The 27,155-nt window shown below is 38.2% G+C and overlaps 1 protein-coding gene across 6 annotated transcripts in view; it reads left to right on the top strand.

Annotated features, from left to right (window-relative positions):
- LOC127841391 (coiled-coil domain-containing protein 150-like) overlaps positions 1-27,155 on the top strand; it is a 58,036-nt gene that overhangs the window by 24,142 nt on the left and 6,739 nt on the right. For 3 of the 6 annotated variants that reach the window (XM_052370204.1, XM_052370203.1, XM_052370206.1), the window contains exons 7-20: positions 207-343; positions 2,360-2,413; positions 5,725-5,832; positions 6,428-6,537; positions 6,984-7,161; positions 8,274-8,435; positions 11,944-11,979; positions 13,767-13,958; positions 14,740-14,931; positions 19,741-19,910; positions 21,244-21,370; positions 22,055-22,249; positions 23,471-23,539; positions 26,827-26,988. In XM_052370204.1, coding sequence (XP_052226164.1) covers positions 207-343; positions 2,360-2,413; positions 5,725-5,832; positions 6,428-6,537; positions 6,984-7,161; positions 8,274-8,435; positions 11,944-11,979; positions 13,767-13,958; positions 14,740-14,931; positions 19,741-19,910; positions 21,244-21,370; positions 22,055-22,249; positions 23,471-23,539; positions 26,827-26,988 — 1,892 coding nt within the window. Of the gene's footprint in view, positions 1-206; positions 344-2,359; positions 2,414-5,724; positions 5,833-6,427; positions 6,538-6,983; positions 7,162-8,273; positions 8,436-9,705; positions 9,733-11,943; positions 11,980-13,766; positions 13,959-14,739; positions 14,932-19,740; positions 19,911-21,243; positions 21,371-22,054; positions 22,250-23,470; positions 23,540-26,826; positions 26,989-27,155 lie in introns of all 6 variants that reach the window. The other 3 variants (XM_052370205.1, XM_052370208.1, XM_052370207.1) reach the window with 3 other exon arrangements.

Here is a 27,155-nt window from a genome sequence, read left to right as displayed (position 1 = left end):
AAAATTTAACTTTTTATGGGACTACAAATGCGTCAAAATACGTGTTTAAGTTGTAAAGGTAGGAAATAAAGCTTTTAAAACTTGAATTTAGTTAGAAAGGTATTTAATTACATTTAACCTTCTATTGGACTACAAATGCGTCAAAATACTTATTTAAGTGGTAAAGGGTTAACTGAATCCGCCATTTTTGACCATTCTGTTTGAAGATTCCCTGGTTGAGAAGTACCGTAGCTGTGAGGGTGATCGGGACATGTTGATCACCGAGGTCTCAAAGTTGAGAGAACAGTATGAGGATCTCATCAAACAGCTAGAGCAGACACAGGCCATCATTGATAAACAACAGGTAAATGTTGATAAACAATAGGTAACCATGGTCTATCAGCATGTCATCATTGATAAACAACAGGTAAATGTTGATAAACAATAGGTAACCATGGTCTATCAGCATGTCATCATTGATAAACAACAGGTAAATGTTGATAAACAATAGGTAACCATGGTCTATCAGCATGTCATCATTGATAAACAACAGGTAATAATGGTTCATAAGCATACAATTAATTACAAAAAAAGGTTATTATGGTTTATCAGTATGTAATCAATGATAAACATCAGGTTACCATAGTTTATGAGCATGAAATATTGATTACATACTGATAAACCATAATAACCTTTTTTAATTGAGAAACAAAAAGTTACCCTGGTTTTCAGCTTTTCATCACTGATAAACTATGGTTTACCATAGTAAATCAGCAAGTCATCATGTAAACAACAGGTAAATGTGTTTTATAAGCATGAGATCATTGATTAAAAAACGTAATTATGGTAAATCAGCATGTCATCATTAATTAAGTACATGTTATCATTGTTTATCAGTTGTCATCATTGATAAACAACAGGTTATCATGCTTTATGTGTATGCCATTATTGATAAGCACCAGGAAATCATGTTTTATCAGTATGTCATTGTTGATAAAGAACAGGTAATTCTGGTTTATTGGCATGTCATCATCGATAAAGGACTGTTAAAAATGGTGTCATTGAAAAACAGGTAACCATGGTTTATGAGCATGTCATCATTCGACGTTAATAGGTTAACATTAATCAACCACAGGTAATTAGGGTTTATCAATTTGTCATTATTTAAAGCATGTACTCATGGTTTATCAATCAGTCATCATTGATAAACAAAGGTTATCATGGTTTATAAATTTGTCATTGATAAACAACTTTTTATCAGCAACTCATCCTTGATTAGCTAGTGTCCTCATGGTTAGACTCTTTATTATCATTAATAGACCTCAATTGTCAATTATTAATAGACACCAATTTAAAATGTATATGTCTTTTGTTGTGTCATTATGATTGAAATATGGTTAACATAATTTATCAGAATGCAGCATTGATAAACTGTTTGTATCTCCATGTTAAACAACTCGTTTTATTGATGGGCGATCATTAACAGTCAGTCATTAGTTGACAACAGGAAACCATGTTTAATCATTGATATACCACGGGCTATTTAGGGTTAATATATGTTTATGTTTCCCGTTTAAGAGTCATAGGTCTTTGAAGAATTTAGTAAGAAATCTGCACTTTGGTTTGGTCAACTATATATTTGGTTATGGTTGCACCAGCTACCATGTTTAATAGAGTGACAAATGGAGCCTTTAAAGCATTAAGAGTTTACTTCAAACTTTAAAACAACACTGAATGGCGAAAATGGTTATCAGAATGCTTTTCATAAAATATGTTGAATTAATTTTGTATATATATATGAACCATGCTCTGTTAAAAGGGTGTTTAATGCATGTGCGTAAAGTCTCATCCCACATTAGCCAGTGCAATCTGCACAGGCTAATCAGGGATGACATTTTCCGCTTTTTTGATATTTTTTGTTCACATGAAGTAGCTTCTTAACAAAAATCCAGTTAGTGGGGAAAGTGTGGTCCATGATTTGCCTGTGTGGGCTGATCTGGGACCACATTTAACGCAGAGGCTTTAAACACCCTTTTCACAGAGCGAAGGCAGACTCTAACATGATCTTATTAGTTTTATTTTGAAAAACTTAACCAAAATATTTTTTGTCAAAATTTAATTGCAGATGATCAGATATTATCAAAATGTTGAAATATTTAGGAACTTATCAAAATGTATCTATAGCATGTTACGTTATAACTTAATGTATTTTTATAATAATAATCTATTTAAGTTTTGGTAAGTGAATATTCAGCATTGATTTGCCACACTTGAAATAATTAATAAGCAATATTCACTTGTATGGACAGTGTATCATATAGTTTATATGGAACATGGTTTAACACCATCCAAGTTATGTTACTTTACTTGCTGATTTTAGGAGATATTCTTGAGTGATAAACTCAAAACAGCCGATCAGTTAGAAGCTTTTATGGTGAGAAGTTGGTGCATAAAAGTTGATAATAAATCTTAACCCTTTGCATGCTGGGAAATTTGTCTTCTGCTAAAATGTCTTCTGCTGAATTTCTAAAATTAGCATTTTCTTCGATTTTTTTCAAAGAATACTATCAGAATAGCAAACAGTTTGGATCCTGATGAGACGCCACGTTCTGTGGCGTCTCATCTGGATCCAAACTGTTTGCAAAGGCCTTTAAAATTCAGCTCCAGCGCTTTAAGGGTTAATAATAAATCTTAAAAAGTGACGCTTTTTGTGTGATCTACCAGTTAATCAGTTTGCAAATCTAATGCATGCTTAGTTTACAATGTTAATGCACCTACAGAAGTGTTTAATTTCTTCAATTGGTAAATTAAAAATGGTATATAACTATAACTATAGTTGACTATAATATTAATATAAGCCTCTCTTACATTGTACATTATCTAAAAATAAGGTTATAAATACATGCTCTTTGCTTTTAATTGCAATTTTTTTAAATATATTAATCATAATGTTTTATTCTATTGGTTGCCATCTTGGAATGTTTGCTGCAATTTTGTTGTTCAAAAGGGCTTAATACAATACATATGGTTGCTGGCAAAAATTAGTTGTTTCTGACGACACAAGTCGTCTTTTCAGCATTAGATCGGACTTGTGTGCTCTAACTCTGCTTTCTACAATGTCTAATATCATGCTTGTAGGTATGTAAGACAATTTAACATTAAAGTCATAAAATAAGTGTCGTCACAGATTAGCCTGTGCAGTCTGCCCTGGCTGATCAGGGAAGGCACTTTCCTATTGAATGGACTGTTTTGTTTAAAGGAACTCTTTTCTAAATAAAAATCCACTAGAAGGAAATTGTTATCGCTGATCAGCCAGTGCAGACTGCACAGCCTTATCGGGGATGATACTTTAGATTGGCTAATTTACATTATATAGAACTATTGGACTGAAAGACATGAAAGTTTTGGTTTAAAGGAAATCTCTTTAAAACCCAAATCCACCCTATGTTAAAAGTATCATCCCTTAGTCAGCACAGGCTAATCTAGGATGGCACTTGATGAACATTAAGCCCTATTTCCCTAGACCAAGACTCAAATACAAACAGTATCCAGATTAAGTTTGCAAATCCAGATTATTGTAACAGCAGTTTCCAATTTGCAGGTAACATGCTTTGTGAACAATGCACTCCTCATATCTTGTGACTTGAAAAGGTTATTTATCAATAAGTTCATTAATGTTCATTAATGTTCATGTCAAAATAAATTTAAGATACATTGTATTATAATCCAACATATTTTCAAAACTTTCACCATTAGTTCTTGGCAATATTTTCATTTTACATTTATATGAACTAAAATTTTATATTCAGTAAAATAATGTTGTTTGTGGTAATATTTATGTATAACTGTTGTAATACCCCCGTCACACCGGACTGGCGTCCTTGCTGCGTCTTTACGGCGACCCAGGTCGCAGTGAGGACGCCATAGACACCGGAGGGACGCGGTAAGGACGCAAGAAGACACAGTGAGGACGCCGAAAATTGCTCAGGACGTGAGACCACGGCGACCACTTTGAACATGTTCAAAAAAGTCGACGAAGTTCGGCGTTTTACGGTGTTCTGTTAAGGACGTCGTAGAGACGCCCTAGAGACGCAGTAGTCGTAGTAGGGACATGGTAGGGTCGCCATGGAAGTCATGTGGTTGCCGCTAAAACCCACAGGAAATGATCATTGACTGCGAGGCGACCGTACGGCGACCTTATTGTGACATTTGTATGTCCTTTGTACATCTATTGAGTCCTCAGAACGACTATGGTTGCAATAAGAATGCCAAGGACGCCGCTCAGACGCCGTATGGTCAGCTTTGGTCGCCGTAAGGACGCAGTATGGAACGCGGTAAGGTTGCAAGGGACGTATTAAGGACGCGTGAGGAAGCACAGAACGCCATAAACCAGGACGCTGGTGTGATGGAAGGCAAAAAACTGCATTTTTACAGACAAAGTCATTGGCGTCCTTACTAGGACATTCAGAAATTTCCAGAAACACAGTCTTAGGTCGCCGTAAGGACGCCAGTCCGGTGTGACAGGGCTATAAGTCATACATTACCTTATATACTTTATTTTATGAAATTGAGTTTAATTTATTTTTCTATTGCAGTCATTTATGAATCTTGCAGCATACTTATAATATCCCGATTGGGATTAACTGTCCAAAACACATATTAAACTCATTTCTATTTAATTCTAAGTACACTTGTCACAGAAAATGTTAAGCATATTATAATATCCAAATAAATGCTCACTGAATATCATACATTTTCTTAGGGTGGTGGAGTTATTTAATATTAGTTAAATTCCGCATCTCTTCTCTGTACCAAGGTAACAACAATCAAACAATGAGACCATACTAAGATTAGACTATGAACTTCATTATGGAAACATTTTCATCAAAGATTTATGTTTAGTATCAAAGAGTAATTTCAGCAATTAATTATTGGACGTTAAAAAAATAGGGGCAATTATTATGGCGTGAGGTAGGGTTTATTTTATTAAGCAGAACATAGTAGATATAAGTGGTAAAAGCATTTGCAAAGACACTCATAAAATTAACTACTCACTCAAGGTCATGCAAGGTCATGCAATTGATCCTTGTTTTGGGAAAACTGGGCTTAATGCATGTTTGTAAAGTGTCCTCCATATTAGCCTGTGCAGTCTGTAATCAGGGAGAAAACTTTGCGTCTAGACTGGATTTTCATGAAGAAGAGGCTTTATTTTAACAAAAAAATATAATAAAATAGAAAAGTATTTTCCCAGATTAGCCTGTGTGGACTGCACAGGCTTATCTTGGATGCCACTTTTCGCATGAAGCCCTGTTTTCCAAGAATGCGGCTATATTTGTGGGTGTGGACGTTTTGCTGTTGGGGCACTCTGTTATGTATTGCTGTGTGTTTCACATTGCAGAAAATTGATCCTTATTTTGGGAAAACTTGGCTTATTGCATGTGTGTTAAGTGTTTTCCCTGATTAGCCAGTGCAGTCTGTAATTAGGGAGAACACTTTCTGGCTAGACTGGATTTTCATGTAGAAGAGAATTCATTAAAAATATCATAAAATATTAAAAGGATTGTCCCTGATTAGCCTCTGTGGATTGCACAGGCTTATCTTGGACGCCACTTCACGCACTTGCATTAGGCCCTGTTTTCCAAGAACGCGGCGCTATGTGGGTGGTGTGAAAATTGTGCTGCTCAGGCACTCTGTTGTGAATTACTGTGTGTTACAAATTGTATTGCTGTGTGTTGCACATTGCAGACAAAGAATAAAGAGTTGGTGGAGGAAAATGAGAGACTCACACAGACCTTTCGTACCACGGCAGAGGAGCACGATAAAATCAATGCACAGTTGAAACGAGAGTTAGAGGTATACACAGTGAGTCAATCACATGAGCCCGTATACACCAACAGATTCCTCAAAATGTTCAATAGCAGAATCAATGACTTAAATGTAAGGACAAAATCAAGGTCCAATTTAATTGAGAGTTAGAGGTATGCACATGGTGTCAAGTGTCTAAGCCAATATACAGAAACAGATTTTATATGGGCCGTGCTCTGAGATAAGGGTATTTAATGCATGTGCGTAAAGTGTTGTCCCAGATAAGCCAGTGCAGTTCGCACAGGCTAATCAGGGACAACACTCTCCTCTTTAATGGTGTTTTTCGTGTACAGAAAGTTTCTTCTTAGCAAAAAATCAGGCTGAAAATGTCGTCCCTGATTAGCTTGTGCGGACTGCACAGGCTTATCTGGGATGACACTTTATCAACATGCATTAAGCCCCCTTTTCACAGAGCGTGGCTCATATGTGTTCACTCACAGAGTTGATGACAGTCTATAGATTGTCCCTAAGTTCTTGAAGGTCCTAACATTCCTTGAGGATGTGTTCAGCCTTTTGGTAGGCAACTCCACAGGGGAACTTCTTAGACATATATGTACCATATATTAATGCTATTTGTTCACAGGCTGAGCGCAGGCTGACTCGAGACAAGGCTGTGGTAGAGGACAAGGCCTCCCGGCTCAAGGACAGCGTAGCAGAGATAACACAGGAGAACTTGGACCTGCGCAAGAAAATGTGAGCAGTTTACTGTGCAATATACTTGAGCCTCGACCTGGGAAAACGGGGCTTAATGCATGTGTGTAAAGTGTCATCACTGATCAGCCGCTGCAGTCAACACAGGCAAATCAGGGATGACACTTTCTGCTTTTGTTTTTGTTTTTTTTAAAGGAAGTTTCTTTTTAGCGAAAATCGTGTTTTGGCGGAAAGATTGGTCCCTGATTAACCTGTGAAGTGTGCAGGCTATTCTGGGATGACACTTAACTCACATGTATTATTAGTGAAAGTAACTTGCAATCTGTTTAGGTTTTATACTTTTTTCTGCTCATCAGAATCTTAGGTTGGAAATGAAGGCTTTAAAACTTAAATCTGGTAAGAAAGCACTTAAATTTAATTATATGTGTCAAAGTGCTTATCTTAGCGGTAAAGGGTTGACAAATTCCATTTTTTGTTGGTGTTCCCAGCAAGCGTAGTGAGGAGGAGGTCTCCAAACTGAAGACTCGCATCTCCAGCAAGGATGAGGAGTTCACAAGGACCGCAGAGAGCCTCAGTAAGGAGCTCTCCTCCCTCCAGGACCAGCTACAACAACAACAGGCGGACAGGGACCGCATACTGAAGGACAAGGAGTCACTGCTGGAGGAGGTAGGCTTGGGTTTTTAGTACACCTGGGCACATTGTGAGCTTTTGTGATCGCCTTTTTTCCGTTGTCCATTCTTTTATTGCCACATTTATTGGCGGATCTTCATGAAATTTGGTCAGAAGATTCGTCTCAATGATATCTTGAACAATTTCAAATATGGTTACCGTTGCTTGAAAAACATAGCCACCAGGGGGCTTGGCCTTTTTCCTAACTTGGCTATATATGGCCATATTAAAACCTTTTTTACGCTTTAGTTAGTTCACCCAGGTCCATATTCACCACACATTCTTAGACTTTAGAATAAAGAATAAACTAAGAACCAAGTAAAATACATCCAGCGTTTGAACATATAGATAGCACTGGTGATTCTGTTATTAATAACGTGTTCTACATGAAGAATATAGAATATGTAGATACAGATGGTTAAAGCAAATCTTGAATATTCCAATTAAAATAATGTTCTTAAGTCTAAGAATTGTTTGAATACAGCCCCTGAGCACGACGTGCTCATTTTGAGCTTTGTGATCACCTCTTGTCTGTTGTCTGTCATGTGCTGTGTGTCGCCAACATTTATCTTGTGAATGGGCACTCTAGAGGCCACATTTATTGTCCTTTCTTCATGAAACTTGGTCAAAAGATTTGACCTAGTGATATCTTGTTCGAGGTTGATACTGAGTCGGTGCTGTCAAAACCTAGGTCACTATGTCAAATTAAATAAAAAGCTTGTTAACACCCTAAGCTTGTGTCGAGATTCATAGTTCTTCTGCGGTGATTCATAGTTCTTCCGCAGAGATTCATAGTTCTTCTGCGGTGATTCATAGTTCTTCCGCAGAGATTCATAGTTCTTCTGCGGTGATTCATAGTTCTTCCGCAGAGATTCATAGTTATTCAGTGGAGATTCATAGTTCATCCGCGCTTGAGGCTGTATTTTGTTAGGAATCAGTATCAACTGGGTTATTTGTGTCACTGCTACTCCTTGCTACAGATGAGGAAGTGGGTTCAATACCAAACTTGTATTATTTTACCATCAAATTGTTCTCTCTCTAGTACATTGTATGATACTACACTCATGTAAGTTCAGGATCATTCAATAACTTCACCAATCTTTCTGCAGGTAAACCAGACGGTTGATTCAATGGTTGAAGAGAGATCAAAACTTCAAAAGCAGGTACAACAACAACAACTTGAGCTGGACGGTCACAGTCGAGCACGGCGGAAACTCGAGCATGAAAATGCTCATCTCCTGGAGCGCATTTCTGGATTTGAGCAACAGCAGGTATACTATCAAAGTGTATACCCATAAAGATTTTGTGCTGTCACATTCCCTTGAAATAAGCCTTGTTCAGGGAATACAGGGCCTAATTCATGTGCATAAATTGTCATCCCAGATCACCTGTGTAGTCCTCACATCCCAGATCATCTGTGTAGTCCTCACATCCCAGATCACCTGTGTAGTCCTCACATCCCAGATCACCTGTGTAGTCCTCATTGTCATCCCAGATCACCTGTGTAGTCCTCACATCCCAGACCACCTGTGTAGTCCTCACATCCCAGATCACCTGTGTAGTCCTCACATCCCAGATCACCTGTGTAGTCCTCACATCCCAGATCACCTGTGTAGTCCTCACAGGCTAAACAGGGATAACAATCTCCACTTAAAAAAAAGAATAAGAATATATTTATTAAAGAATGTCTCTTCTAAGCAAAAATCCAGTCAAGGTGGAAAGTGTTGTCCCTGATAAGCCTTTTCAGACTGCACAGGCTAATCTAGGATAACACCTAGGCACATAGACAGACTGCACAGGTTAATCTAGGATAACACCTAGGCACATAGACAGACTGCACAGGTTAATCTAGGATAACACCTAGGCACATAGACAGACTGCACAGGCTAATCTAGGATAACACCTAGGCACATAGACAGACTGCACAGGTTAATCTAGGATAACACCTAGGCACATAGATAGACTGCACAGGCTACTCTAGGATAACACCTAGGCACATAGACAGACTGCACAGGCTAATCTAGGATAACATCTAGGCATATAGATTTAGCCCAGTTTAACCAGAATGAGGTTCAACTAATCTATTAATAGCTAGGTCTATACTGGCCATATCATTAACATAATCTACGTTAAATTATGTCTGAATTATCTATTGTTTAAATATATACGACTCAGTGAATTAAGTAGCATGCCATGCATTTGATAATTTTAATTTTTAGAAACATAAGCATAATATAATTGCCTATATATATTATATGTCCTTGCATGTGTTGAAATGAAATGTCTTCAGGATAACATGCCCATTAATATTTTCTGGTTGCAATTTTTTACATTAATTCTGATTTCATTCTAAATAGGATTTTTCACCATGATAGTTAATTGTTGGTATTTTATAATCAAAGTTTATTTCATTAACTATAAAAATAATTTTACATTCCATTTCCTGTCAAGGTAAACAACTTTGCAACATGAGCAGTGCTATATAAGTTCTCCCCTTTTCTTTGCTTGTCTAAAAGAAGTTTGCTTTTTTTAAATGTGAAGCATGGCATAAACATATACATGTACCAGGTAAAGGTTTAATTTGTTTTTGAGTTATAAATGTTAAATCAATCAAGTTAATTTTCTATCTTTACCACAGTTGATTGAAACTTAAGATGTTTCCTTAAAAAAGAGATGGCAGTATTGAAAACAATATTTTAACACCAGTAGATGTGGTGATAGGGAGTTTTAACCATTTTCTTGAAACCTTCATATGACCTCATTCAAAAAAGCATCAAGTGCAGTTTGTTCCCTTGGAAGCCAACCCACCTCTGGCTCTTTGTACAATTATTAAAAACATACAATCTTAATATGTATATTATTCCATAAAACTAAATATATGGTTCATTATTTTTCCAAAGTGTTTTTGTGATTTAAGTGTAAAACTTTTGTATGTGCGTGACATTTCTGAATAACATGGGGAGCGGACAACGACAACGAGCGAGGCCTGGTATAGGGGAGATAACCCTGGATTATGGTTAGGTTAGGGTTAGGGGGCGGGTTAGGATAAAAGTTTGGGTTAAGGCTAACCCAAACCCGACCCCTAACCCAAATCCTTACCCTAACCCTCTAACCTCTCCATGCCCATTACAATACCAGGCCTCGCTCGTGGTCGTTGTCCACTTCCCTAATAACATACAAACAGTTACAATCAACTTTTTCTTTTTCATATTTTGTTAGATATGCAGCTTAGATACCTTTTTATTGCAATGGTTATCATCTTTGTATTATAAGGTTGAAAATGAGGTAATGACTGGTCTTGGGTCAACGTTGATTGTCCAGTAATAGTAGAATCATGTTAACAAGTGAATGTGTTCTTTACTGCAAAAGCGTTATATAGTATTATAGCACTGTGACGTAACACTGATTTCTAATTGTACCTAATATCTGTCCATGTTCTTGTTCAAACATGGCAAAAAGGTTCTGTTAGTTTTAAAGGGAGATTTACACAGTTTTAAGCAACAAAAACATTCCTTAAAACACAATATTGCATAAAGAATTTTAACTTTCACATAGCATTGTCATTTAGAGCCAACAATCTGTCATCTATATTAACTGTTTCAAACACAAAATGGGTTGGCTCAAATTTTGACGGAAGTAAAGAAGTACCTACTTTGTACTTAAATATTTTATAAAATGATTGACTTTAACTCACACTGACTTAGTGTTTTATGTTTGATATTGATACAAAATTCATTATTAACCCTTTCAGTGCGGAAACCAAAATTTGAAGGCCTTTGCAAACAATATGGATCCAGATGAGACGCCACAGAACGTGGCGTCTCATCAGGATCCAAACTGTTTGCTATTCTGATAGTATTCTTTGAAAAAAATCGAAGAAAATGCTAATTTTAGAAATTCAGCAGACAACATTTTAGCAGACGACAATTTTCCCAGCATGCAAAGGGTTAACCTGAAAGTCCCATCAACATCACTATATGTTCACTTATTTACAGTGCTGATTACACAATTAAAAATCAATATTATTATTGAAAGCTTCAAAAAAAATTCTTGAAGGGTGATATTGCATTTGGGAAAATCTATTATGTTATTATTTTGCACATTTCTGTTTGTCAACATATTATGTGTGTATTTGACATTGTTACATAGAGAGACATAAAGGTATATGGTTTTGTGATAACATTGCGTTGTTTTGTAATATTCATTATTATGACATAACATAGGTTAGAATAACTAAAACCAGCATGCAACCACATGCTATTTACATGTCAATTCTTGCAGTTTATCTATTGATTAAAATCAAAAGTTGTTTAAGAAGAAGATACAGTCGCGAGTTGTAAAAGCCAATTTAGGGTTCAGGCTTTTCCAAGCATAAATCAGCCTTTCTCTTGGAAAACCAGGCTTGATTCATATGCACCAAGTGTTTACCAGATAAGCTTTTATCAGGGGCGACACTTTTTGCCTAGACTGGATTTTTGCAGAGAAGAGACTTCCTATAAGCTAAAAATACAACACAGGCTGAAAGTGTTGTCCTTGATAAGCTGGTGCTTACGCACATGTATTAAGCCCCATTTTCTCATAGCAAGGCTAAATCTTCTACCTCATTCACTGTGTAAGTATTGAGCCAAACTAACTAATAGTAATTATCTTAACTACTGCATTTTTATGTATGATTGACTTGGCCTGAACAGTCATCAACAGTAATTTGAATCAACTTGTTTGAATTACTTCTATTTCTTATTTTTCACTATGTTCATTGGTATTTATATCTTTTATAAGATGTATACAGATTATTGTGGAGAGTCATGCTATAAGGTATAGGAGACAATATCTGCATGTGATCTCTCAACTCTACTTGCTATTGCAATTCAGTACATCTTTGTTATGCCTTTCTTTTTTTATTTCAAATGTGATATTTTTTAGCTTAAAATTATTTCATCCTTTTTTTACAAAATGTATTGCCCAGTTTGTGTTGTTATTTATTTTTGCAATTTATGTTTTAATCTTATAATTTTGATCTTCTTTATGTATATTTGTTTCCTAAGCCATTCAATCCTTACAGTAGTATACATTTTTGTTTGGAATTGTTTCAAGTCATCCTTTTGCTCTTTTTCTTGTTTTTATGACTCAATTCAGTTTTTTTAATAAAAATCATTTTTCTGGCTAATGTAAAAAACTCCTTATAGACAGGTTCTTGTAACCAAGATTGAATGTAACAGCTATGCATGTGTCAGTATGCAGACTTGGGGACTTGTTTGTAGCATTGATAGTGCAGTCAGTCCATGTTTTGTGTTCAGCGTGTCATGTCTAATGTCCATGTTTTGTGTTCAGCGTGTTATGTCTAATGTCCATGTTTTGTGTTCAGCGTGTTATGTCTAAAGGTCAGAGTAGTTGTGAAAATAAATGTGTAGAAGGTACTAGAAAGAAAGAAAAACTTGTTTTCTTGATTTGAACTTTACTTCTTTACATTACCTATAAATACTGTTTACAAATTAAGATTGTACTCTGTTTTTGTTAAACTGAAGTTCTGTTTATATGTTCCTTGTTCATTATACAGTTAAGTGTATATACATACTATTATACAACTTGTTGAATCTTGCCCTTAATCTTACTTATTTCTGATGGTAATTGTATTTTATGCGTTTTATTATTAAAGCTAGTTATTCTAAAACATTCATTTTCTTGTGAATTAAATTCATTTAATTGTGAATACTTAAAATTTACTTGTAAGTACATAGTTATTATTTGCTAAATCAGTTTTTACCAGCTAACAAGGTTTGTAATGCATTTATTTCAGTTGATTCAAGTTAACCAATGGGAATCTTAGAACAAAAAATTAAACATTATTTTGACCAATGTCTTTGCTTATCACAAAATATGATTGTCATTTGGACCAATCAAGAAGCTTCTTACAAGTAAAAATGATATGCTGTAATATTTTTACCAATCAATGTCTTTTACAACAACATTACATTAATTCCAATTGAGATCCATCTAGAAGCTAATTATGCATAATAAGTATCATGCTAACCATTTCAAATCATTGTTCAATATTCTGTGTTATTTTGACCAATCCTAACACATATCCTATCCAATAACAATCTCTGTTATGTTCCCAGAAAGCCTTACACATATCCCATCCAATAAGAACCCCCGTTATGTTCCCAGCAAGCCTTACTCATATCCCATCCAATGAGATCCTCTGTAAAATTCCCAGCAAGCCTGGCACATATCCCATCCAATCAGAACCACTGTTACATTCCCAGCAAGACTTGTAAATATCCCAACCAATCAGAACCACTGTTATGTTCCCAGCAAGCCTAACACATATCCTATCCAATAAGAATCTCTGTTATGTTCCCAGAAAGCCTAACACATATCCCATCCAAATGAGATCCACTTTTACATTCCCAGCAAGCCTTGTAAATATCCCATCCAATTAGAACCACTGTAACATTGCCAGCAAGCTTCACAAATATCTGTTTCAATTGAACCACTGTTACATTCCCAGCAAGCTTTACAAATACCTGTTCCAATTGAACCACATTCCCAGCAAGCTTTATAAATCTTTTATCCAATGAAAATCATTGTTACATTTCCAGCAAGCCCAGAAGCATGTGGAGAGTACTCTGAAGGAGATGATGGACCAGAAGAACAAGCTGGCCTATGACAATGGCCGCCTGCAGACAACTCTGGAGCAGGCCAACCTGGAGCTGGAGTCTCTGAGGAAGGCAGATCTGGAGACCAACAAGTACAGGACACTGGCAGAGGCCTTGGCTAACAAGTACAGTCAGGTAAACAATTTTAAAAATCTCTCAAACTGCACAGGTAAGGGGTTTAAACTTTGTTGTGTAATAATGTTAAGTATTCCTTAACAAAGATTTATCAAATTATGCCCACGGGGTTAAAACTGGCCATGCACCAAGGGTCACATAAACCTTTAGAGAAAAATAACTTTAATAATAGTCTTCTCTGAAACAACAATGCCAAAAGGTGTATATGCCACTGTGGTAAATATTGACCCTGCCTTTTGGGTGAGTTGATGAAATGTTTTATAGTGAATTAAACAGCATAACAATTTTTAACTTTTCTTTCTGAAACCACAAAAAACACAGCAATGATATTTGGAAAGTGACAAAAGATTGTAGTCCCTTTCAAAGATTGTTCCAATCTTGCCCATGGGTTTGAAACTGACCATGTCCAATTACAAAGGTGAGCAATCATGGGCCATCTAAGCCGTCTTGTTAAAATTGTAATAATAAATTAGCGTCCCCCTGGGAAAACTGGGCTTTATGTATGTACGTAAAGTGTTGTTCTAGATTAGACTGTGCAGTATGCGCAAGCTAATCAGGGACGACACTTTCAGCCTAAACTGGATTTTTGCTAAGGAAAGACTTCCTTAAAATGAAAAATACCATAAAAGCGGAAAGTGTGGTCCCTTATTAGCCTTAGCAGACTGCACAAGCCAATATGGAATGACACTTTACACACATGCATTAAGCCCCATTTTCCCAAAGGGCGACCCAAATGTTGTTGTTTTTTCGCAAAATATAATGCCAAGTTTGCCTTTTCCAGTGTGAGAGTGACATCAGTGAGCTCAAGGTGACGATAGAGAGGCTGGAGTCCCAGCTCAAGCAGGCCCACATACAGCTGGACAGTCGTCATGGAGACTACAGCTCCATCACTGTCGTCAAGGATGAACTGCTCAAGGAGAACCAGCGCCTGCTCACCAAGCTGCAGAGTGTGGAGGACCGGGAGAGGAGGAAGGTAACATGAACCCTTTGTATGCTGGGAAATGTGTAGTCTGATAAAATGTCGTCTGCTGAATTTCTTAAATTAGCATTTTCTTAAAAAAATTTTTTTAGAGAATACTATCAGAATAGCAAACAGTTTGGATCCTGATGAGAGGCCACGTTCTGCGGTGTCTCATCTGGATTAAAATTGTTTGCAAAGGCCTTCAAAATTCGGTTCCAGCACTGAAAGAGTTAACATCCATTAACTCTTTACCACTTAGATACATATTTTGATGCATAGTAGTGCCTTAGAAAGTTACATTCAATTAATTACCTTTCTTACTAAATTTAAGTTTTAAAGGCTTCATTTCCAACCCTTAGTTACTGATGAGCAGCAAACAGCATAAAACCTGAACAGACTGCGAGTTACTCGCAGGCTGTTCTGGTTTTATGCTTGTTGCAAAAGCCATTTTCACTTTGCTTCTTATGGGGGAAAGGATGAATATCCCTTTTGTATTTCTCATTTATTATCAAACACCATCTGGAAATTGGACCTTGTGTTCCCTTATTATTGGATACACATAATTGTTATATCAGCAGTCTTTTTTTTCAAGAATGAAATCACTGCTTATGGCTGTAATTATGATTATTATATAATTGAGCCATGCTCTGGGAAAATTGGGCTTAATGCATGTGTGTTGTGTTGTCTCAGGCTTAATGCATGTGTGTTGTGTTGTCTCAGGCTTAATGCATGTGTGTTGTGTTGTCTCAGGCTTAATGCATGTGTGTTGTGTTGTCTCAGGCTTAATGCATGTGTGTTGTGTTGTCTCAGAGTAACCTTAGCAGTCCATGCAGGCTAATCAGTGACCACACTTCACAGTGAAACTGCATTTAGCAGTCCATGCAGGCTAATCAGGGACCACACTTCACAGTGAAACTGCATTTAGCAGTCCATGCAGGCTAATCAGGGACCACACTTCACAGTGAAACTGCATTTAGCAGTCCATGCAGGCTAATCAGGGACCACCCTTCACAGTGAAACTGCATTTAGCAGTCCATGCAGGCTAATCAGGGACCACACTTCACAGTGAAACTGCATTTAGCAGTCCATGCAGGCTAATCAGAGACCACACTTCACAGTGAAACTGCATTTAGCAGTCCATGCAGGCTAATCAGTGACCACACTTCACAGTGAAACTGCATTTAGCAGTCCATGCAGGCTAATCAGGGACCACCCTTCACAGTGAAACTGCATTTAGCAGTCCATGCAGGCTAATCAGGGACCACACTTCACAGTGAAACACCTTAGCAGTCAATGCAGGCTAATCAGGGACCACACTTCACAGTGAAACTGCATTTAGCAGTCCATGCAGGCTAATCAGTGACCACACTTCACAGTGAAACTGCATTTAGCAGTCCATGCAGGCTAATCAGGGACCACACTTCACAGTGAAACTGCATTTAGCAGTCCATGCAGGCTAATCAGGGACCACACTTCACAGTGAAACTGCATTTAGCAGTCCATGCAGGCTAATCAGGGACCACACTTCACAGTGAAACTGCATTTAGCAGTCCATGCAGGCTAATCAGGGACCACACACACACAGTGAAACTGCATTTAGCAGTCCATGCAGGCTAATCAGGGACCACACTTCACAGTGAAACTGCATTTAGCAGTCCATGCAGGCTAATCAGGGACCACACTTCACAGTGAAACTGCATTTAGCAGTCCATGCAGGCTAATCAGGGACCACACACACACAGTGAAACTGCATTTAGCAGTCCATGCAGGCTAATCAGGGACCACACTTCACAGTGAAACTGCATTTAGCAGTCCATGCAGGCTAATCAGGGACCACACTTCACAGTGAAACTGCATTTAGCAGTCCATGCAGGCTAATCAGGGACCACCCTTCACAGTGAAACTGCATTTAGCAGTCCATGCAGGCTAATCAGGGACCACACTTCACAGTGAAACTGCATTAAGCAGTCCATGCAGGCTAATCAGGGATCACACTTCACAGTGAAACTGCATTTAGCAGTCCATGCAGGCTAATCAGGGACCACACACACACAGTGAAACTGCATTTAGCAGTCCATGCAGGCTAATCAGGGATCACACTTCACAGTGAAACTGCATTTAGCAGTCCATGCAGGCTAATCAGGGACCACACTTCACAGTGAAACTGCATTTAGCAGTCCATGCAGGCTAATCAGGGATCACACTTCACAGTGAAACTGCATTTAGCAGTCCATGCAGGCTAATCAGGGACCACACACACACAGTGAAACTGCATTTAGCAGTCCATGCAGGCTAATCAGGGATCACACTTCACAGTGAAACTGCATTTAGCAGTCCATGCAGGCTAATCAGGGACCACACTTCACAGTGAAACTGCATTTAGCAGTCCATGCAGGCTAATCAGGGATCACACTTCACAGTGAAACTGCATTTAGCAGTCCATGCAGGCTAATCAGGGATCACACTTCACAGTGAAACTGCATTTAGCAGTCCATGCAGGCTAATCAGGGACCACACACACACAGTGAAACTGCATTTAGCAGTCCATGCAGGCTAATCAGGGACCACTCTTCACAGTGAAACTGCATTTAGCAGTCCATGCAGGCTAATCAGGGACCACACTTCACAGTGAAACTGCATTTAGCAGTCCATGCAGGCTAATCAGGGACCACCCTTCACAGTGAAACTGCATTTAGCAGTCCATGCAGGCTAATCAGGGACCACACTTCACAGTGAAACTGCATTTAGCAGTCCATGCAGGCTAATCAGGGATCACACTTCACAGTGAAACTGCATTTAGCAGTCCATGCAGGCTAATCAGGGACCACACACACACAGTGAAACTGCATTTAGCAGTCCATGCAGGCTAATCAGGGATCACACTTCACAGTGAAACTGCATTTAGCAGTCCATGCAGGCTAATCAGGGACCACACTTCACAGTGAAACTGCATTTAGCAGTCCATGCAGGCTAATCAGGGATCACACTTCACAGTGAAACTGCATTTAGCAGTCCATGCAGGCTAATCAGGGACCACACACACACAGTGAAACTGCATTTAGCAGTCCATGCAGGCTAATCAGGGATCACACTTCACAGTGAAACTGCATTTAGCAGTCCATGCAGGCTAATCAGGGACCACACTTCACAGTGAAACTGCATTTAGCAGTCCATGCAGGCTAATCAGGGATCACACTTCACAGTGAAACTGCATTTAGCAGTCCATGCAGGCTAATCAGTGACCACACTTCACAGTGAAACTGCATTTAGCAGTCCATGCAGGCTAATCAGGGACCACACTTCACAGTGAAACTGCATACCACACTTCACAGTGAAACTGCATTTTTGCATACAAGAGACTTCCTTTACACAAACAATGCCATAAATGGGGAAATTTGCATCCCTGATTAGCCTGCGTGGACTGCTCAGGCTAATCTGGGACTACATTTTACACACATGCATTAAGACCCGTTTACCCAGAGCAAGGCACTTATACTCTTGGCTCAAGTTCTCTTTAACATTATGTTTTGAAAACTGTAACACCTGTTCCAGTCAGCGGCTGTATTAATTTGTATTGCTTGCTGATGTCTAAATGAGGTCTTTAGAAGAGAATTTGACTTTTAAGTTGGGGCAAACATGTTTTGTAACTTGTGTTAAGTCTCTTCCCAGTCCGCACAGGCTTATCTTGGACAACAATTTTCATTAAGAGTGGATTTTTGTTTTAAGAAGAGACTTCCTTTAAACTGAAATTCCATCAAAGCGTAAAAGCTGAAAGTGTCATCTTTGATTAGCCTGTGTTGACTGAACAGGCTTTTGTAAGACAACACTTTAAGTACATGTATTAACCCTTTCCCACTCAGAAGCAAAGTGAAAATGGCTATGTGCAAACAGCATAAAACCAGAACAGCTTTTGAGTAACTCGCATTCTGTTCAGGTTTTTGCTGTTTGCTGCTCATCAGTATCTAAGGTTTGGACATGAAACCTCTAAAACTTGCATCTAGGAAGAAAATTATTTAATTATATCTAACTTTCTAAGGGACTACAAATGCGTAAAAATACATAGCTAATTGGTAAAGAGATAAGCCCAGTTTTAAACAAGCAAGGCTCATATGGTGTATCATTTACAGCTCAAGTCCCTTCAGACATCCCTTGTTTAGACAGATTTGTTATTGGCAAGAGACCATTTTATCTGAGAACATGATTTGTCGCAAGTTTATCATAGACAGATCAAGTCCCTTAAGACATCACTTGTTTATCATTGACAGCTCAAGTCCCTTCAGACATCTCTTGTTTATCATTTAAATTCTCATGTCCCCTCAGACATCTCTTGTTTATCATTTTATAGCTCAAGTCCCTTCAGACATCTCATGTTTTTTATTTACAGCTCAAGTCCCTTCAGACATCACTTGTTTATCATTTACAGCTCAAGTCCCTTCATATATCACCTGTTTATCATTGACAGCTCAAGTCCCTTTAGACATCACTTGTTAATCATTGACAGCTCAAGTCCCTTCAGACATCACTTGTTTATCATTGACAGCTCAAGTCCCATCAGACATCACTTGTTTATCATTGACAACTCAAGTCCCTTCAGACATGTCTTGTTAATCATTTTATAGCTCAAGTCCCTTCAGACATCTCTTGTTTATTATTTACAGCTCAAGTCCCTTCAGACATCTCTTGTTTTTCATTTTATAGCTCCCTTCAGACATCTCTCATTGACAGCTCAAGTCCCTTCAGACATCTCTTGTTTAGACAGATTTGTTGTTGGAAAGAGGCCATTTTATAGAACATGTTTTTTCACAAGTTTATCATTGACAGATCAAGTCCTTACAGAAGAACAATGAAGACGCCAAGGCAGTCAACAAGGAGATTGCCTCCACTCTGGAGTCTGTCATGGCCTCCCACTCACAGCTGCAGTCCGTGGTGGAGTCACTGCAGGTGGAACTCGGCAAGAAGGACTCGGTGATCAGCAGGCTCAAAACTGACAAGTGAGTTTCAGCAGGCTCTAAACTGACAAGTGTGTATCAGCAGGCTTATAACTGACAAGTGAGTATCAGCAGGCTCAAAACTGACAAGTGAGTATCAGCAGGCTCAAAACTAACAAGTGAGTATCAGCAGGCTCAAATCTGACAAGTGAGTATCAGCAGGCTCAAAACTGACAAGTGTAGATCAGCAGGCTTAAAACTGACAAGTGAGTATCAGCAGGCTCTAAACTGACAAGTGTTTATCAGCAGGCTTAAAACTGACAAGTGAGTATCAGCAGGCTCTAAACTGACAAGTGAGTATCAGCAGTCTTATAACTGACAAGTGTGTATCAGCAGGCTTAAAACTGGCAAGTGTATATCAGCAGGCTTAAAACTGACAAGTGAGTATCAGCAGGCTCTAAACCGACAAGTGTTTATCAGCAGGCTTATAACTGACAAGTGAGTATCAGCAGGCTCTAAACTGACAAGTGAGTATCAGCAGGCTTTAAACTGACAAGTGAGTATCAACAGGCTTTAAACTGACAAGTGAGTATCAGCAGGCTTAAGCTGACAAGTCAGTCAAAACTGATGTGTGGGTTAAAACTGACAAGTGAGTCAAAACTGACAAGCGAGTCAAAACTGACAAGTGAGTTTAAACTGATAAGAGATACAAAAGTCTCAGTGATGTAGTGGCTATGGTGTGGGAGCGTGTTGTTTTTTTTATCTCCCCCATAGAAAGAAGGTACTGGTTCTACCCAGGAAACTGACTTGATATTGTTTCAATAAGCTTTTGCCTTTCGATGCAATCTAGCTAAAATGGAAAGGTTCAAACTAAACGTGGTTTGGGGGAGGCCCAAAACTAAAAAGTGGTTCGAGACTGACAAGTGATTCAAAAGTGGTTTGAGCAGGCTCAAACTGACAAGTGAGTTTAGAAGTGTAAGGGGTAGGCTCAAAAGGGACAAATGAGTCAAGACTGATTTGTTGCAGGCTCAAAAATGAAAAGTGAGTCAAGAGTGGTTTGGGGTAGACACGAAACTGACAAGTGAGTCAAGACTGGTTTGGGGTAGGCTCAAATGCTAAAATGACAAGCAAGGTTGATATTAGTATCCTTAAGCAGGAAAAGTGTATCTTTGGTTTGTCTTCAAATTGAAATGTTGGATGTGTGTTGCCATGTTTTGTTAACAATTTTTGTTGTTCGTATTTCAGCTGCTATGTATTATATTAAGGTTTAAATCCGTAAAATTGATGAATGTAGTGCATAAAGATCTAATATTGTTGTTTTTGCCTTTGACTTATTTAAGTTTGAAAACTGGAATAAAAAAGGGGAAGGGTTGAAACAACTTTTGTTGCTTTTCAGGAATCGTGAACAGCAGGAATGGAAAGTTGAGATGCGTAAATTTGAGGAAAGGATGGATTCTTTACGGGAAGAGTTGAGACGAGAAAGGGATGTGTCCAATAAGAAAAATTCCAAAGATATTGGAGAGGTAAGTGAAAGAGAGGTGTCCAATAAGAAAAACTCCAAAGATATTGGAGTGGTAGGTTTGAGACAGATAATCCAAAAGGGAAAGCTAATTAGATGGTGTGGTGAAAGTTAGAGAATTATTACCAGTATGTAAAAGTCCCAAAGACATGAGATATTTGCCATACTCAACAGGAAAGTGAGATGGATACTTCTCAAACAGAAAGTAACCTAAAGAAATTAGTGATGTAAATGAAAAAGATACCTCATGTAGTGACTGTTGCAACAATTTTTTTATGGACATTGAATGGAAAATTAGTAGAAGATTTTTCTGATTAAGGTCTTGAAGCATTATGGTGTTGTCAATTCTTTAATATTAAAGGTGATTTCAGTTCAGGATACTGTTTAAAATCACATATAATAGAAGGCTTTGCAAAAGAATGTTTGGTAAAATGATAGCAGCTTTATTATGTCTGTTAGAAAAAAAAATTGTTTTAAAATATGAATATCAGTTGAAATGTGCGTAAAGTGTAGTCCCGGAGTAAGTTGAGCACTCTGCATTGAACTTTTGCTGTAAACGCAAAATACAGTAAAAACGTAAATTCTCATCCCTTATTAGCCTGTGCTCTGCCCAATGTGGGACCACATTCTAGGCACATGCATTAAGCTCCGTTTTCCCAGAGCAAGGCCCCAATAAACTGTTTTTCAGATCAAGAAGCAGAATGACAGCCTGTCAGCTCGTAACATGGAGCTGATGAAGGGCAACACAGAACTGCGACAGAAAACGAGAGACCAGGAGACTGAAATAGGAGAACTACGAGAGAAACTTGGAGAGCAGAAACGTAAGATAGAGTACTTGCGGCGAGGCAAGAATGATGTGGAGGAAAACGTCAAGAAAATGAAGGTAAAGAACTTATTATTGTTTTTTTATCTAAGTTTAAATCTTTTTAATTTATATTGATTGCATTAAATTCCTAAGGCTTATTGAGGCTCTAGAAGACATCTGTATCCCCTGCGTAAGGTGGAGGGATATAGTTTTGGCATTGTCCGTCTGTCACAAATTCTTCAGGGCTCTATCTCAGAAACTATATTAGATTTCAACATGAAACTTCATAAGTGTATATACATCAATGAGGAGAAGTGCCATGCTCAGGAACAATTATCTTCTTAAATTAAAGTTATTGCCCTTTCTTGTTTTTGTATGATCTTATTTTTCAGGGCTATATTTCAGATAAGATACAATATTGAAAATTTATGAGTTTATAGATATCAATCAGGAAAAAAGCCAAGCACAAGAACCATAACCCTACAATGTCTTAAAAAGAGTTATTTCCCCTTTTTATCCCCCCCCCCCACCGATAGGCAGAGGGGTATTGTTTTGGCGTTATCTGTCTGTCCTTCCGTCTGTCTGGCGCATTTGTGTCCGGAGCCATTGGAAGTGCTTTAGCGGATTTCATTGAAACTTGGTATGAGTATATTTATGGATAAAAGAATGCAAACGCCAAATGGCATTGTACACCATCTGTTGATCACGGAGTTATGGCCCTTTGTATCTTGAAAAAATGCTTTAAAATATAAGCTTAGATATTTGTCTCCATTAACACATGAGCCAGAGCCATGAAATTTGCCATAGTTGTTCTCTATCATCCGGGGGTGCTTTTTATTCAACACCCAACATCATAGGGGCTAAGGTCAAGGTCACACATTGAGGTCAAAGGTCACACATTTGATGAATCATTCATTCCTTTACTATGCATCAAGGGATTCTGTAATAACTGTCGACAATTGTTCTACATTATCTAGCTGAGTGTTAAATATAAGATCCAGGTTGCTAGGGTCATGGTCAAAGTGACACACAAAGGTCAAAATTCACACACAAAGGTCAAAATCACACAATTTGATTAAATATGCCTTATTTGGTAAGGATTCTTCCATACTGAAATGGATTCTCAAAATGTCCTGATGTAATTGTTCTCAATTATTAGGAAGTGCAAGACCTATGTATCAAATAATATTGATATGCCTGGTCGAAAAAATATCGGTTCACCTGATATTGTATTTAATTAAGAGGGACATTTTTTTAATAAACTGTTTTGACAGAGTTATTGTCCCTGTTTGTTTCTAGGAGATGAAGGCTGACATTGAAGAACTTGAGTCCTTGAGGGACACCTACATCTCTAAGAACCAGGAACAGGTGAGTTGAATGGGGCTGTTTTTTTTATAGAACCAGGAACAGGTGTGTTGAACTGGGCTGTAACATCTCTAAGAACCAGGAACAGGTGAGTTGAAATGTGCTGCAACGCCTCTTAAAACCAGGAACATGTGAGTTGAACTGGGCTGTAACATCTCTAGGTGACAATATACTAAAATATTTCCTTAACAAATTCAATGTAAAAGCAATAACTGGAACAAAATATAAAGTAAAACTTTTTCGCATAGAGACCCTCATACCTTTTCTCGAACAGCATTCCAGGCCGAATTGATTTAAACAATAAAAAAAGATAGGTCACGTGACATGTAAGAAAGAACTCGAAGCGAATCAAAGGTCACTGTTTTACGGCCATCTATTTACTGGCTTCTCTCCAGTTGATGAGGGTTTCCCCCCATCTGTCAAAGTCTTATGTCGTCTCATGTAGTCTCCAACCTTTAAGCAAAATAGTGAATTTCGAGTAAACAACAATGTTTTTCCTACCACATGCACACAAAAATATTTTTATGCCCCCTTTCGAAGAAGAGGGGGTATATTGCTTTGCTCATGTCGGTCTGTCGGTAGGTCTGTCAGTCGGTCCGTCCACCATGTGGTTGTCAGACGATAACTCAAGAACGCTTGGGCCTAGGATCATGAAACTTCATAGGTACATTGATCATGACTTGCAGATGACCCCTATTGATTTTGAGGTCACTAGGTCAAAGGTCAAGGTCACGGTGACCAGAAATAGTAAAATGGTTTTTGAATGATAACTCAAGAACGCATACGCCTAGGATCATGAAACTTCATGGGTAGATTGATCATGACTTGCAGATGACCCCTATTGATTTTGAGGTCACTAGGTCAAAGGTCAAGGTCACGGTGACCCAAAATAATAAAATGGTTTCCAGATGATAACTTAAGAGCGCATACGCCTAGGATCATGAAACTTCATAGGTAGATTGATCATGACTCGCAGATGACCCCTATTGATTTTGAGGTCACTAGGTCAAAGGTCAAGGTCACGCTGACCCGAAATAGTAAAATGGTTTTCGGATGATAACTCAAGAACGCATACGCCTAGGATCATGAAACTTCATAGGTAGATTGATCATGACTTGCAGATGACCCCTATTGATTTTGAGGTCACAAGGTCAAAGGTCACGGTGATCGGAAATAGTAAAATGATTTTCGGATGATAACTCAAGAACGGTTTTGCCTAGGATCATGACACTTCATAGGTACATTGATCGTGACTCGCAGATGACCCCTATTGATTTTCAGGTCACTAGGTCAAAGGTCAAGGTCACAGGGACAAAAATCGTATTCACACAATGGCTGCCACTACAACGCACAGCCCATATGGGGGGCATACATGTTTTACAAACAGCCCTTGTTTTAGATAAAGTCATGGCCCTACAGAGAAGTGTGTCTTCAAATAAATTATTTCCGTGATTTTAGAGGGTATAGCACTGAATATCAAAATTATTTAGTAAACTGTAACCTCTTAGAACCAGGAACTGGTGAGCTAATATGTGCTGTAACACCTCTTAGAATCAGGAACAGGTGAGTTGAACTGGGCTGTTACACTTCTAATAACCAGGAACAAGTGAGTTGAAATAGGGCTGTATTCATACAGCTTTGTAAGGTAAAAATTCCTCCAACAGTGTTACAGGTCTGCCCACCAGGGCCGGCTAGCATATTTAGTAGAGTGCTGCCCCACAAATCAGATTATCGCAGGTCCGATTCCTAATTCAGTATTCACCGACCAATGCTTAGACTTGAGAATAAAGAATAGTCTTAGATTGAATCAAAATACTTCAGGATTTGCCCATATTCAGGCTTATTATAAAACTTATATCATTAACTATTAATTAAATAATAATGTTTAAGTGTTTATAGTACATTACAGTTTTTAAGAATAATTCTTATTACTTAAGTCTAAGAAACGGTTGGTGAATACAGGCTATGGTCATATGGTGTGTGATTAGTGAAATTATTCATGAGCTATTCTGGTTAATGGTTGAATGGCATAACCCTCTCCCACTCAGAAGCAAAGTGAAAATGGCTTTGTGCAAACAGCATAAAACCAGAACAGTCTGTGAGTAACTTGCAGTCTGTTCAGGTTTTATACAGTTTGCTGCTCATCAGTATTCTAGGGTTAGAAATGAAGCCTTTAAAATTTGAATTTAGTAAGAAAGGTCTTTAATTAAATTTTACTTTCTAAGGGACTACAAATGCATCAAAATATGTATCTAAGTGGTAAAGGGTTAATTGTCCTTATATAAAAACTTCCTCATTGAAATGTGAATCATTACCACATGCTCCAAAGGCGGAAGAAGAGAAATTAATGACTTACACTGAGGGTCCTGTGATATAATAGTGACCAGCCAGGCAGACATGACTTACACTGAGGGTCCTGTGATATAATAGTGACCAGCCAGGCAGACCCAAACTGTATATGGACTGAATCCAAAGGCTGAGTTTCATATACAGATTGTGGGTGGTTGGGCAGGTCACTATTATGAAACCAAGCTTAAAGTGGGGTTTACTTTTTCTTATATTGCACTGAACATTTTTACCTTGTGTAAAATCAACACTTTTAACAACACCTTGATAAACTCTCGAAGTGAGTTCTAACCTAGAACATATTCATACTTTGCTATAAATTTCATATGAAATGGTAGATGATTAAATCAATGATAAAAGGCTAACTTCCTGATGGCCACTCAAATTTCTGGTTGGATTCTAGATTATCAGAGAAAACTCACAAGAAGAACGGGTATCGAAATAAGGCAGGTTGGAAACTTCGACTAAAATGTTAAATGCCGCGTTCTGGAATTATTGGACATAATGCATGTGTGTAAAGTCGTCCTAGATTATCTTTGGCAGTCTGCAAATCATAATCAGGAACAACACTTTCTGCTTGATAGTATTTTTCATTTAACCCTTTGCATGCTGGGAAATTTGTCGTCTGCTAAAATGTCATCTGCTGAATTTCTAAAATTATTATTTTCTTCGATTTTTTTCAAAGAATACTATCAGAATAGCAAACAGTTTGGATCCTGATGAGACGCCGCGTTCTGTGGCGTCTCATCTGGATCCAAACTGTTTGCAAAGGCCTTCAAAATTCGGTTCCAGCACTGAAAGGGTTAAAGGGAGTATTTTCTAAACAAAAGTCCAGTTTAAGTACGAACTACACAGGCTAATCTGGGGCAACACTTTATGCACATGCATTAAGCCCCATTTTCCCAGAATTAGGCTCATATTATCTAACCTCTTTTGGTCGCCAGGCGGAAATGATTTCCACGTTCATGGGGCAGATCAACTCACTGCAGACTGAATTACGTCAGCTGGCACACGCCCAGTCACAGACAGCAGACCTTGTGACCCAGAAAGAACGCTCCCTCGAGAAGGAACGCAAACTGAAGGAGGACATTAGGAAAAGATACAAGGTCGATAAAGCTTGAACTTTTTGTTTTACAATGATATTTTTGAAGGGGCTCATAGCCCTCATAAAACTGAACTTTATGATATTTTTCCTTGGAGGGGGGGACTTTTGCATGGCAGTTGAATGAATAATCATGCGCTGAATCCGTTTAGGTGTGTTCTGAACGAATCT

Source organism: Dreissena polymorpha, chromosome 8, assembly GCF_020536995.1.
Source record: "Dreissena polymorpha isolate Duluth1 chromosome 8, UMN_Dpol_1.0, whole genome shotgun sequence".
NCBI classification, from domain to species: Eukaryota; Metazoa; Mollusca; class Bivalvia; order Myida; family Dreissenidae; genus Dreissena; species Dreissena polymorpha.
Note: the sequence above shows the minus strand (reverse complement) of the source record. Positions and strands in the feature narration are given on the sequence as shown.